The sequence below is a fragment of the Trachinotus anak genome, unplaced genomic scaffold (assembly GCF_046630095.1).
Source record: "Trachinotus anak isolate AG129_WGS33_773 ecotype Australia unplaced genomic scaffold, CSIRO_AGI_Tana_v1 ptg000010l, whole genome shotgun sequence".
Lineage (NCBI taxonomy): Eukaryota > Metazoa > Chordata > Actinopteri > Carangiformes > Carangidae > Trachinotus > Trachinotus anak.
This window is the reverse complement of record NW_027273861.1, coordinates 25278885-25292835: the sequence shown is the minus strand read 5'-3', so window position 1 is coordinate 25292835 and position 13951 is coordinate 25278885. Positions and strand designations below refer to the sequence as shown.

Genomic DNA, 13951 nt, shown 5'->3' with positions numbered 1-13951 from the left:
CACGAACCTCATATGCATCTGTTTTCTTACAAACTTGAACCTTTAATTTTTGATGCTAGTAAAAAAAAACACTGTTCTTCCTGAGGCACTTCCAATGCACAGTAGGTGACGGGGGACAGAATCCAGAGTCCAGTTCATTCCAACATTTATCTGAAGTTACTGAGGCTGCAGCAGTTTGAATTAACCAAATCAAGTCAGTGTCTTTCAAAGTTAGTTTTTTTAACCACCAAAGCCCCTGACTGTCGCTCTCTGTCCACCACAGCCCGGCACAGAAACGCTGTCTGTGGAAACTCGTATTAGCTTCAGATAAAATGTGGAATTTCTGCACAGAACAAGGACTGTGGATTTTTTGTCCCATGTAAGGAAGGGAATTATTTTACCAGCAAGTATAAGGGAGGATGAATTATTACATTTCAGTGTCAATATTAGCATGTGAGTATCGCTTTAAAACTGTGAATCTGCCCTTTAACTGTGTGGCCAGTCATTCTGCTTTTAAACTGACCCATTGCTGTTAAATTAAGGTACTGTATGCAGCAGGCAAGCATTTAATGTTGGGATTCCTACATGGTGACTTTATTATTATTTTCTGTATATAACTTACACATTATGATAGTTATATTTAAATATAAGGATATAAATTGGGACATTTCATAGAGGCAGACAACAGCAAATTCTTTTGGAACTTTAAATCCCCCCAGCAATAATAGCTTTAATGAAATTGAAACTTTTTCCCTTTCAGTCTTCCTGTCTCTCCCTCTCTCTCTCTCTCTCTGCCTTCACTTTCCAGGGCTGCTTTTTCCATAATTGCTGCTTTAATAAGATTCTATTAATCCGCCTTTTAGAGTCTTAGGACCCATTGGATGTCACTCATACTTTAAGGGAAGCTAAATTCACTTCTGCTGACTCAGGACTCAGACGCTTCACTACTGAAGACATAAAGAGGTGCAGCAGGTGACGCTGTAGTCTTATCACCTGCTGCACCTCTTTCTGTCTTTGTCTCTATCTGTGCCAGTTCATGCTCTATAAGAGATCAGATATAAGTGTAATTGTCTTAATTGTATGTCCCATCAGTTACATCCCATCTGTGCCTTTTTGCCATGCACACAGCTACACAGAGTATCTGTCTGGAATGAGCCAATCAGTATGCAGGGCCAGCGCCGTGATCTCTTTTGTTAATCTTCCTCACTAGACTTCATTACAGCCATCTGATCACACTTTGGCTAATGGCTAGCCTGCTGCTAATAGGAGTGTTGGGAGCAGGATTAATGTCAAAGCTCCGAACCGACCTGTTGGGGTGAGAGTTGAAGGGGAGCGGGGAGACAAAGCATGTCTGGATTAAATGTATAATGTGTTGACATGCTGCAGAAAAAAAAGGCAAGGTCATATGTTTAAGTTCACTCAAGGTCACCTGGAGTCTGGCAGCATGCCTGTCATGTGTTGCTTCCTGAATCCAGATTTGTTTTTGCTTAGTGCAAAATCTGATGCATTGCTTGCTGAAATTTCATTTGTCTCCTCTTATATTAAAAAACATCTCATTGCATTTATATGGCATGATGTGATTCACCCGCATTTCATTTACACATGCTGTTCTCTGCAGTCCAAAGTGAAATCAGATGGATTCCCTGCCTGTATATTATGTAAATATGTTGGGTTTTTTTCGCCCGGATGCTTTTGCTGCAGTAAAGTTATTTTTTTCTGTCTAGAGAGGTCTTTTTAAGGCGGGAGGGGTGGTGGTTTTGGAACAGAGCTTTTTGCTTAGTTTCATTTTTTTCTTTCTTCTTCTGTTCATCACAGCTGCGAGTGATCACTACCTCATAGGTAACAACATCACAGTGGCTGTTCTGGGGATAGTCATTCCTATCGGTAAGTACTCTCGACTTTGTTGTCTTTGCTTTCTGCCTGCCTGCTTCTCCTTCCTTGCTTCTCCCACTCTGCTTGTCGCTCAAGTCCTGCATGTTGTGTATGGACATGGTATTTTATGTATGTGTGTGTTTTTATACCTGCATGTGTGTGTGTGTGTGCGTGTGTGTGTGTGTGTGTGTGTGTGTGTGTGTGTGTGAGAGAGAGAGTGTTTTTATTCCCACTTGACTGATTAAAATGAGTATATTTTAGATTTAATAACAATAATTTGCTTCTTTTGAACATGTCAGTGCTAAATCTGTCACAGCACTGATGTTTGAGTACAAAATAATAGTTCACTTAATTAATTCACAAAATGTACTGAGCTGTGGTGTTATACAACTACAGCCTCCTGGACAAGGGCGAGAAAAAAGCCGTGGCCAGGCCTTTGTAATGTGCTTGTTACATCATTATTAATGAGATTAGAGAAAATGGAAAATTCAATTTATGTTTTCCCATCACATTTGACCAGCTGTTATGGCATTAAGCTCATGTTCCCACTCTGATCACACAATATGTTCTCACTGCAATCAATCCAGAGCTGTGACCCATTTCTGTGACCCAGTGGACTGAGAGCAGGTTACGCAGTCGCTGGAATCAGTTTTAGAATAGGAGGAAATATCAAAGGAATGAACTGGGAATTAATGAGGTAAAATTGTGTTTTTGGCCCTGGAGGAGTGGAAATTTCTGACCTGGGAAATAACATTTAGGGCAAAAAAATTAACCACTACTAGGCCTCCGCAGCATATCATAATAATAAAGGTTAGGCATATAAAGAGAAAGCAAATTATTACAATCAAACCAGCTTAGCGAAGTTAATCTATTATATTAGCGCTGATTAAAATGATAACTGTATGGGAATATTTAATAGTTTCATGCCTAACCTAACAGAGAAATCAACTGAATGTGCAAATGACCTTATAGCAGCAGCATATGTCGTTAATTGAGATCTCTTTCATCCCTAATATTGAATACTTTGATAAGTTATGGGAGCTCTAAAACATAGTCAAGCTGTTTTTTTTTCCTCTCCTCATTCTCAACAATTGAGATATCAGCTCATTAAAAAACCCCCAGAGACTTTTAACTCTTTCCACCCCATCCCCCGTCCTCTCCTTCTGCCACTCACCACAGCCATAATAAATCCCCCCATTCTGCATTTTTTTGGCAGCTTTGAAACATTAATTATTGCCGAGGTCCACCAGGGCCGGATTTCTGCACCCCAGTTCTCCGCTCAGATCCACTAATGCGCCACGCCCACCCACAGCTCCACAAGGGGAAACAGCCCAACAATGATTATCAGTCTTTAGCCACAGTCAGGCTGTTATGCTGCTCTCTAATTGGAGTGAAATTTTCTAAATGATACAAAAGCTGATGTTCGTTTTTTTTTTTTTTAACCAATGAGGTTTTTGAGAAGAACAAAGGAGGATGTGGGGTTTCCAGCCCAGTCACACAGGGATCTCAAGTGTACATCCAACAAAAGAGCAATTAGATGAGGCTTACACACGTATGGCTGTGGGCATATGCACATACACATTTGTTTCATCCCTCCTCACTGACATACCTTTGGTTCAGCTCTACACACACACACACACACACACTCATACATACACTATATACACACAGGTCCTACAGTGCGGCTTGGCAGTCATGCTGATATGGTAATGAGAGGAGAGTGACGGAGCTTATCTCAAATCCTCCACCCCCTCCCTCTCCCCTCTCATACTCTTTCTCCCCTGTCCATTTTCCTCTCATAACCCCGTCCAAAAACACCAGAGTCAGGCCGTCTCCAGATAGTGTTTAATTTTTTAACCCAGGCAAGTGCAGAATTATAAATCATCGGCCAAATGCAGCACGAAGCTAATATGCTGATGACAGTTAAACAACCTTTGCTAAGGCTTTGATTCAAAAAAACCTAAAAGGCCAAACCACCGGCTTAGGGACTTGAATGCTACAAGACTTAATCGAAAAACCTGTGAGGGTCAGTCTTTGTGTGTGCATGTATTGGTGTTTGAGTGGGTGTGCACTCAGTGTCTTGGATGTGGGGTTGCGTGTAGTATGTGTGGGACACTGCATGCAGGCATTCATTGTTGCAAGTCGTGCATGTGTTTTTGATCATTGTGTAGGACTGAGACTGAGAGGGGATGTATTAGAATATACTTATACAGTATGAAGGCTCATTGTTTCAGTTTTTTACAGATTTTTACAGATTTCTTTTAAATATTTTATGATACACAGAGTTTCCCCTCAGGAAATACTGTTGCCACAGCCCCAGCTCTTCTCTCTCCTTCTCTGAGGGTCAATGTTTTATTTCAGAGTGTCAGTGGAGGTGCTCGTTGTTTCTGGAGAGGGGGCCCATCTCCATGTAAAACTCTGCGGGAAACGGATTTTCAGGAGAAGCTTATGTCCCCAAACATCAGAAAGTTGTTGCTTTCTGCCGCAAAAACATGCTGATTGACACAGTTTAGCTTCAATAAACAAAGTGCTCTCTTTGTGTAGGAGAAAGTGAAGAGAAAAGTGGGCCTTAAAAGTTATGAAAAACAAAAATTATTATTGAAACAATGTCATTTTCATAGTCCAATTTTTTACCCTGAATTATGGAAACACATTTTCATATGTTTATAAAGAAAACAAAAATGTTTTTTGTTTGCTTTCTTAATTAAAACCAGAGAAACTGATGGATTTGAACTAAATCTCATGTGACCATTCTGGCTCAGGTTGTGTGAGACTGCACCACTTTATTCCCCTACCAACCTGACAGGTCTACATTTGATTATATATGATTCAAAATAATAAACTCTGAAAATAATGAGCCCTCATAAGCATGAAGGAAAGTGTGTGAGGTGTGTTTGTGTGTGTTTGTGTTTGTGTGTGTGTGTGTGTGTGTGTGTGTGTGTGTGTGTGTGTGTGTGTGTGTGTGTGTGAGAGTGTGTGTGTGAGAGTGCTTAAAGCGCCGCTCTGTGTCCCCTGGGCTGTGTTAACGCTCCCGCCGTGTGTTGTTGTTGTGTGTGTGTTAAACACATGCAGTCCCTATCCTTGCCACAGTGGTCATCGGATTACTCTGCACCGGCGGGTACCTGGTTTGGCGCAACTGGCGACGCAAGAACACCAAGAGCATGAATTTCGACAACCCCGTTTACCGCAAAACCACAGAGGATGACGACGACGAAATCCACATCGGCCGCCACAGCGAGTCCATCGGTCACGTCTACCCAGCAGTGAGTGGCAGCCACAGTCAGCCGTTCATAGCGCTCCCTCTCGGGGGCGGCATCACAGACAGCAACTCTCACTGGTACTCAGGGGCGCCGATGCTCTCCAGCGGCAAATGAGAGAAGCTGCGGAGGAAAGGAAGGAATATTTGAGATGTGGGAGGATGCGCTGGGGTTTGGGAAAGCCCCGCTGTTGTACATGTAGGCCTGGTGGAAAGAAAGGACAGGCTTGCACACGCACACGTCCACATCCTCACACATACAGTTTTGTAGTAATCACTGAAGCCACCGGTCATACACACACACACAAGCCCTTCACCAGTACGCCATGTCCACTTCCTTCACCTCCATCAATCATAATCATACAGTACATGCGTTCATCAATGCCAGATCCCTGTCTCCAACCTGCCATCTCACCTATTTGTACATTGTGTTTGTTCTTCTGGTTGTTGAAGTGTTTGTCCTGTTACTGGGAGACATGCTTTTTAATAGGGCCCATGTTTCCTGACAAAACTCCCCACACAGGTACCTATTCAACTCTTGTAGCAGACTTGTCAGAGAGGAATTTTATAGATGTTTCTTTGTTTTTTTTGCTGCTAAAATGACAACAGAGAGCCGTCCATGCATTAGAGGCTTAAATAATTACTGTTGTCTTGATGCAGAGATGCATGCAGTGGCGTCTGTGTGTTAGCAGAATAAAAGTTATTTTGATGTTGAGATGCCTTTGAGGAGAAAGAGGACTAGCTTTGTAGTCACCTCAGAAAAGCTGACTGACAGGACAGCAGAGTGCAGGATTAGACCAAATAAATTGGATTTTTAGAGCGCATGGTAACATCATGATATTGCCCCTATTCTATTTTTTTCATTACAGCGTAAGTAAGACATGGAAGATAAAAAGGGAGCATAAATCAGAAACAAGGACAGTTCAAGAGAGTATTTCTCTCATATTCTATCTAGTGTGCAGTTGCAGAAACCACATGATGAGTTGCAGACGACCCTGTTGATTTCCCATTGGTGTGGATGTCTTTTTGAGAATCATTTAAGGGCACAAAGCTGCGTTTTCTACAAACTGGGGAGACAGTGCCAGCTGTGATTTGCACTCAGATGCACTTAAATGTAGAGGGCATGTGTCATCAGGACACTGGTGACATTTATTGAATATGTTTGCTGTTTTAGATATCGGAGAGCAAGCAGGGAAGGGCAGCCAAAAAGGATTATTGGGTGGGGGGTGTGGGGGGGTGGGGAGTAGCGCTTTGATCGGTCGGCATGGTAACACAGATTTCTTTGTGTTGCTCTGGAGAGAAAGGAGGCAAAGAATTCTGGGTATCACTGGCATGATGACAGGCTAAGACACACACACACACACACACCCACACACACACACACACACACACACACACACAAAAAACAGGTGCACGACTGAGTCATATTAAGATTCAAGGTCAAAGTAACAACCATCCTCAGTAAAAAGCTGGAGAGAGAGAACTATGCTCTCTCTCTCCCTCCCTCTCTCTCTCTCTCTCTCTCTCTCTTTCTACTGTCTCAACATTTTATAATTTACTCTTGTACAAATCTCTCTTTGATTGTCTTGTCATCTTTATATTTGTTTTCTTCCTCTCCTCTCCTCTCCTTTATTTTCCCTTCATGGCGAGGTGGCAGCTCAGACGGCCATAGGAATCAGGTCGGCATTATGTGGGCCAGACATTCAGCATCCTGCACTCCTCACATAGACACAGCCAGAAAAGGAGGGAGTGAACAAGATGGGGGGGGGGGTAGAAGTAGAAGGTCAGGGAAAGGAGGGAGAAGTGAGGACTGCAAGGAGGAGAAAGAGAATGGAAATTTATGAACCCACCATCCCTTTTTTTCTGACTTCCACCTAGACTTATCTCCGTCTCTTTTTCTCCTCTGTTCTTCATGCCAGTTTATTCTATATCTCTCTCTCTCTCTCTCTCTCTCTCTCTCTCTCTCTCTCTCTCTCTCTCTCTCTCTCTCTCTCTCTCTCTCTCTCTCTTTCTTTCTGTCTTTCTTTCCTTCACCATCCTACTGTGGTAACGGTCTTTTTATCTGCTGTTTGCAGCGCGTGGCACTCAGTCTGGAGGATGATGGCTATCCCTGAGGGGTGGGATGCAGCCTGCCCTCCCCCCAATCCCCATCCTGGCCCCTCCTCTCACCACAGCCTCTACACCACTACAGTGATGCAAGTACAACGCAGAGGAGAAAGAGAAGAGAGTCCTCATATTTGCCTCCCGCTTTTTAAGGAGCAGGGATGACCCATACATCTCATAAACCCCCCCCCCCCCCCCCCCCCCCCCTCCTCTCCTGCTCTGTCCACTGGAGTAACATTACTACCACTACTAGCAACTATACTACTTCCATTAGTGCTAGTTATTAGTCCCCTCTGCTCCACTCCTCTCTTCTCTCTGCCTCTTGTTAGTTGTAGTGGTGTATAAAATGCTGCTTGATGATTCTGTTCAAACTAACCTCATCCCGTTGTCTCAGTGCACATTGTAAATAGAAGGCTGCCTGGCCAGTGTAAGGGGAAAAAAAGCCAGCATGCATTATTATTAATTCCTCATATTTAGACTCTTTATTTATTTGGATGTTTGCTGTTGTAAATATGTAATCTGCATCTCTCTGTGCACAGCACTAAAAGCGGAGTTTGCAAGGATAAACAGTAACAGGCAAGGACGTGTCTTTTTCTGCATAGTTCCCTTTAACATCTTCAGTTGACAACACAGATTTTTTTTTTTTTATAAGGGGAGATGTTATCGTTTTTCACACCCAGCCCCTCAGATTCGCCCCTTGACATATTGTATATGGGAAAGACAGTTAAATATAGCCAAGGGGAAAGGAGACATCAAAAAATGATGGGGTGGTCTCCATGTTTAGAGGTGATTTAAGGGTGAGGGTTTTTTTTGAGGGGAATGGGAGGATTTGTCCCACTAGAGGGTAGCGCCTCAAGGCAAAAAGCAGCAGGGCAGAAAAGGCAAAGGATTATGGGTAATCCTCTCTCCTGGTATCAGTGGTATACATACAGCCCATAATGAACTTGGGATTGTTTGCTCATTTGTGCATGTGTTAAGATTCATGCTTTTTGTTTACTGTATGTTTGGTTGTGGAGGTGAAGTTTCAGTTCCAGACAACAAAGACCTTCATGTGACTGTTTTAGCTGTGAAAATAGTGCTTTGACTCTATTAATGCCACTGTTATTTTATAAATTCATAAGAATGGACAGGCCTGCCAGTGATTTTTATATTCTCTCTGATGTTTAGTGGTTAGAGCTGTGTACATTTAAAAGCATAGTTGCACATACTGTATTGGAGATGTGACAAAGGTCATCCAGGGCATCAGAGAGGTTCTGCACAGCTACATCAGGTCTGCTACCGTTTGAAATGAAGATTCAGCTGCAACCTCGTGTCAGTGTGAATATCAATGTAGAAGAGAAGAAAACATCACATTCTCAATGGGTTCTTTATATACAGTATCTCCTGATGCAGGGCAAGAGAAAGGTGAACATGTGTATATTGAGTTGAGCTGTTGGTTGATTGCTCTGTGTCCCCTGGGCTGTGTTAACACTCCCGCCGTTGAGCAATAGACTGTCAAATGTGAGTTTTTATGTTTTTGCTGTATTTATGGTTCTAATGGGATTTAACACCGCATTTTTCTTGTGGCAGTCATCTCCCAAAATATCACCTTTCCTTTGATTTGACATAACTTGAACAACAAAATTGAGCTATTTAATATTTAACAGTTTGAACTTGAGCACATTCTTAAGTATCAGCACCAGTGTTTTGGTGGCTACACACCACTGGTTTTGGTGATTCAGAGCCTGATAACTGCTGCGTCTTTCCACTCTTTGTTTTTAACAGAGTAGCTGTGTGATTTCTGGATGAAACGGTGTTAAAAAAAAATAAAAAGTTGTGAAGAAATCACTTCCTTCTGTCACCGACTGTTCAGTGCGGTCGTGAGCAGTCCTGTTTTGTATGAACAGATGACTAATATGCTGAGGCTGACTGAGCCGAGCGCTGATTTGATTTGAAAGCTGGGGAGAGAGGAAATGTGTAAACCAGCGTAAAGAGCTGATCTTCCACTGGCTTGCCGCAGACGTGGTTCCAGCCCATTGAATCCGATGGAATTTATGCCCAGTGAATATCGCAATAATTGCTCATAATGTGTTGTAACAGTGAATTAATAGAAGCCGTCATGACAAAAAAGCATCGTAGCTGTTACACGTTGTCATGGAAAATTAACAAATATCCTATTCTGAATGTCATTTAGTCTGAAAGGAAGGCATTGTAAACATGTTTAATGCATTAAATACAGCACAGAGCTGTTTTTCATTGACCTAACTACACATACCACACTTGTCTTCCATTCTTAGAATAACAAATCTGAACAATGTTGCATTTCGGCTGCGATGAGCTTTTGTTTGTCACATCCTCTGTCTTTTAATAAACCTGACATATGACTGAATAACAAGCAAAAAAAAAAAGTATATAATGCAAACATTAAAGTCTTCCATTATGGACTCAGCATATGCATTCATCTAACTGTACAGACAGTATGTGGGTACAAACAAAAGATAATTTGATTAGTGGTAGTCATTATTCACCGCTCTCACTGCTTCTTGGTGTGGATGTGCAGGTAACCACTAGGGAGGAAGAGAGACTGTGCAAACAAAGACAGAGGTAGGCAGGAAATGACTGCCAGGATTTAGACTGCGCCATATGCGAACAGGTTTGGAAGACAAATGGTGGGTCATTTGTTTTGCTGGATTTCTGCTGATGTTGTGCAACAGCATTCTGACGCTGGCCTCCCTCAGAAGGATGGCACTCTTCTCAGTTTATGATGCGCAGCAGGCGGTTTTGTATGGACTGTATGTGACGAGTGGCACGCTAGACAGGTAAATTGTAGACCTCCACAGCGCTCCACTCCCCTGCGTCGGTCTAATGAGGGAGGATTGAGCACAAGGGGAAGGCTATCTCCTTTTATCTTAACCTTGTAGTGATGAAGGCAAAATAAAATGCATTACATGGTGGGGGGGGACTGTGACTCAGCTCAGCGTGATCCTGGGCTGGTGGGTTCCTGCTGTGTCTGGTTTTTAGGAAGGATTTAGAAGTAACATGCATGAAACAATTTAAATGGACACAGTTTGTTTTGTTTTTTTTAATATTATCAGGATATACATATACATATTACAGCTGTGGTGATTCACAATTTCACGTCTTTTTCATATAAACTTAACCTGAAGGAAAGACGAAGATAGTTATGTAAGAAGCCAAGAAAGATCGCTTTGGTCAGATATATTTGTGACTTTAAAATGGGTTCAATCACAAACCCGCTGCTGGATTGACCCCTGGGCTGGGTCAGCTCTGCACTCCACACTTTCCCACATGTCCATGTTTGCTTCAGGTCTAATTGGGTCCCATACTGTGGGGTTTTTGCAGTTAGGAGAATAAATTGCTTATTTATAGAGGTGGGTGAGCGTGGCATTGTGGAAAAGTTATTATCGCTACAGTGTGAAGACAGATTGGCTACTCCACTTTGTGGCCACCTTGAGAGCAGCCGACTCCACTGAAGGACGCTGGAAAAAGTCAGGAAAGGGACTTTCGTTGTTCATGATATAGCAGGTAGTTATCGTAGTGGCAGAAGAGGACATGCTTTGACGCTATGCTTTGTGGGTACCTGTCTGATTGATGTCAGTTTTTACAGGGAGAGTTTAGGCTCTAAACAATGCTCTATAATGTCAGTGTCATCATAGTTTTACTGTGGGTCAAGCCCATATACAACAGGCTGCAGTTACGAGGATCAGTTTGAGCACTCTGCCTAATGAGAAGAGGTCTCATGTGAATTTATGTACATATGTTGAGTTATTCAGTTATTTTACAACCAGTAATATGGTAACTGTGTATGTTTCTCACACCAGGTCACTTTTTTGTTCATTATTTACTATTTATAAGTCTTTCAGTGTTAGAACCATGTGCAACATTAAACACCATATCTCGCACAAAGTTACTTAACACTCAACTAGAGATGTGCAGTAAATTTAACTAGTTGTTTGATCCAGTGCACATATGTTGAATTAATGAGGGCCTAAATATCTAGGACACTAAATATCTGAAGATGTTTGCAGCAGCGGTTCTTAAGTTCAAATGTAGCCAAGTTGTCCCCTAAGTGGTGATTTACACATCGCTAATTTAAAACCAAGTTTAAACTTTTTACACGCAGTAACTGCCAGGTGTAGCCAGCTGGCAAAGCTAGCGCTGGCTCGCTAATATATGATCCATGAAGCCTGAAGAAGACGTGGTTAACACATCTAACCGACACTGTACAAACCCCAAGTAACAATCAATGAGACTAAATGACCAAATAATATTAGTTTAGCATATTCAGATATTTTATACTCATATCAAATTGTAGGAATACGACTAACACTGATTTCTACATGTGAGTATATATAAATAAAACAAAATCCTCTCAAAATATATAAAAAAAAAAAAACAACAAAAACTGGCAGTTGAGTTTAACAGATCTCTGTCCCCTTGAAATAGTTATTTTTTGGATGTTATGTCACAATGTGTGATGCTACTGTAACTTCCTGTTTACATATCTGATTGCTTTTGCTTGGACAACACTTTTTTTTCTAGCAGTGGATTTGCACATAAGCAGAATCTCAACCAGCTAAGACACAGATCAAGATTTAATGATGAAACCAGACTTAGTAAACCACTCATTTCACATTAGCTAGTAGTAACAAGTAACTTTGGAAGGACACACACACACACACAGACACACACACTTAGTCTTGGTTCTTGATGTAAACATTCACTTTGCCTGTTTTTAATTATATATTCCTGTCAAATCCTAATGCATAACAGGCAGCTCACTATTTTAATAGCTCAAACTAAATGATTTCACATCATCGAGGTTGAGTCTGGTTTATTTTATAGAAATGATGTTATATGTAATTATCTGATCAACGCAAATACTAACAGTCGTGATAACTCATTATCTATTGTAATTATATGCCGTGTCCCTGATTTGTGCTCCCTGTTTTTAACTCTCCTGTCGCTTGTCCTTTCTTCCCTTTGTGCACTCTATTAATCCCAGTCTATACTGAGCAGTTTAACCAGGACGCGGTGAACGCTCTCTAACATCACTCACGTCTCTCCACCACTTCACTTACTCGTGCACTGTTTCAAACTAATGCCTGCTGTGAGGCTTCAAGTCTTTCTGTGCTTGTTATACTACTGAATTTTAGTTTAGAGAGCAAAGTCAGCATTGCTTTCTCTGTGCACTCTCATTTTCTCCCCCCTCCCATATCCATCTTCGCCATCGACATCTTTCCTTTGGCAAGGGCTATCAGTCTTTGGGTAGACACACAGACACGCACTGGAACAATGGAAAACACTGTAGGAAATAACCTGGAACCCCAAAAATGACAAGGAAACCCCCAGAGATGAGAGAAGAAAAAACAAACCCTCCCTGTTGTGAACCAGTGAACAGGCAAACGAGCACGCTCAGCTCCCCCCATCCCCTCTTCCAGCTCTTCCAGTTTGGACCCTCATTGACTCCACTTTGCTGACATTTAGCTCTTGTTGACCCAGTGACTTTCCTTCTCCAACTGGTTCCTCTTATTATCATGTGGTTTTCTTGGACTGTAAAGTGATTTGTAGTTGTTGCTCTCTCTTTCTCCTCACCGGACCATTTTCCCAGTTTCATATTTGCTCTACTTGATGTTTGATTACTTGAAGGGCAGTGTTCAGTCGCCTACATTTTTCTACCGGTCAGTGTAAAATGAAGGTTTCCAGGGGGAGGAAGACGGTGAAATCTGTTTGTGTGAATCTTTTCATGGGTTTTGATGATGATGTACAGGGATAACATTTTGGTAAATAACAGCTTTGTCACAGATTTCAACAGATTTTCAACATTTGACTTGAGAAAATCACTTCATATATAAGAAACTATTGGTCCCTTTTTTTTTTTTTGGCAGAACTGTCTACCTGTCAGAGATGTTGCTGATGTGTCATCATTGCCTGCAAGGAAAACTCACAAACTATCCGGGGGTCTGTTCATTCCACAGCCATACGACAGGCTTTTTTTTTAACGCTGTTTGTTGCACAAAACTTTTCAAGAAGCCTTCTGCACTGTGTAAAGAGATAACGTTCTTAGGAGGGGAGGGGAAAAAAATGGGGGGAGGGAAGGGTTGGTCCAATGGTACAGTCCAATGGTTTTGAATCATGACTTGTAAATACGTTTTCATACAGCAAAAACTTTTTGATAATGTTTTAAATGTATCTGTAAAAAAAGATGTACATAAACCTCTGGGGTAAAAAGGAGTGTAGACTATATATGACTTTATTTGTACACAAGAGCACTGGATTTCTTTACTACTTGATTGTAACTAAAAATTAATAATCTGCCAAAGTGTTTTTATTTTACTTTTTCTCCTGTCTGTTCTGTTTGTTTGTTTCATTTTTGCTTTTTAACAGCATTTCAGATTTTTAGTGTTCACACTGTATTTAATTCTGTTGAATAGATTTGTTGTTGTGTGTTTAAAAAAAAAAAAAAGAGGGGTTATCATTTTAATTTATTGGTGCCTTGTTTTGTGCTCCTGTATACTTTTACTCTTTCTGTTTTTCTGTGTTATGTGTCTGCGAGAGGGTAGGGTGGGGTTAAATGGTGGGTTGGTGAGGGAAGGGCTGAGGGGGTGTTAAAACTTAGCAACTTCTGTACTTACATGGAATATCTGTACTGTATGCCAAAATGGTCTCACTCACGTTTCTATGAAATCAAGCTGTTGATAAATATCTCTATATATTGATATATTAAATTTATAAAAACTG

General features: G+C 41.4%; 1 protein-coding gene across 4 annotated transcripts in view; it reads left to right on the top strand.

Moving 5' to 3' along the window:
* lrp8 (low density lipoprotein receptor-related protein 8, apolipoprotein e receptor) overlaps positions 1 to 13951 on the top strand; it is a 170545-nt gene extending 156594 nt beyond the window's left edge. The window contains exons 17-19 of one of the 4 annotated variants that reach the window (XM_071486399.1): positions 1795 to 1863; positions 4942 to 5114; positions 7183 to 13951. In XM_071486399.1, coding sequence (XP_071342500.1) covers positions 1795 to 1863; positions 4942 to 5114; positions 7183 to 7221 — 281 coding nt within the window. In that variant the 3' untranslated portion in view covers positions 7222 to 13951. Of the gene's footprint in view, positions 1 to 1794; positions 1864 to 4923; positions 6553 to 7182 lie in introns of those variants that run through there. The other 3 variants (XM_071486398.1, XM_071486397.1, XM_071486396.1) reach the window with 3 other exon arrangements.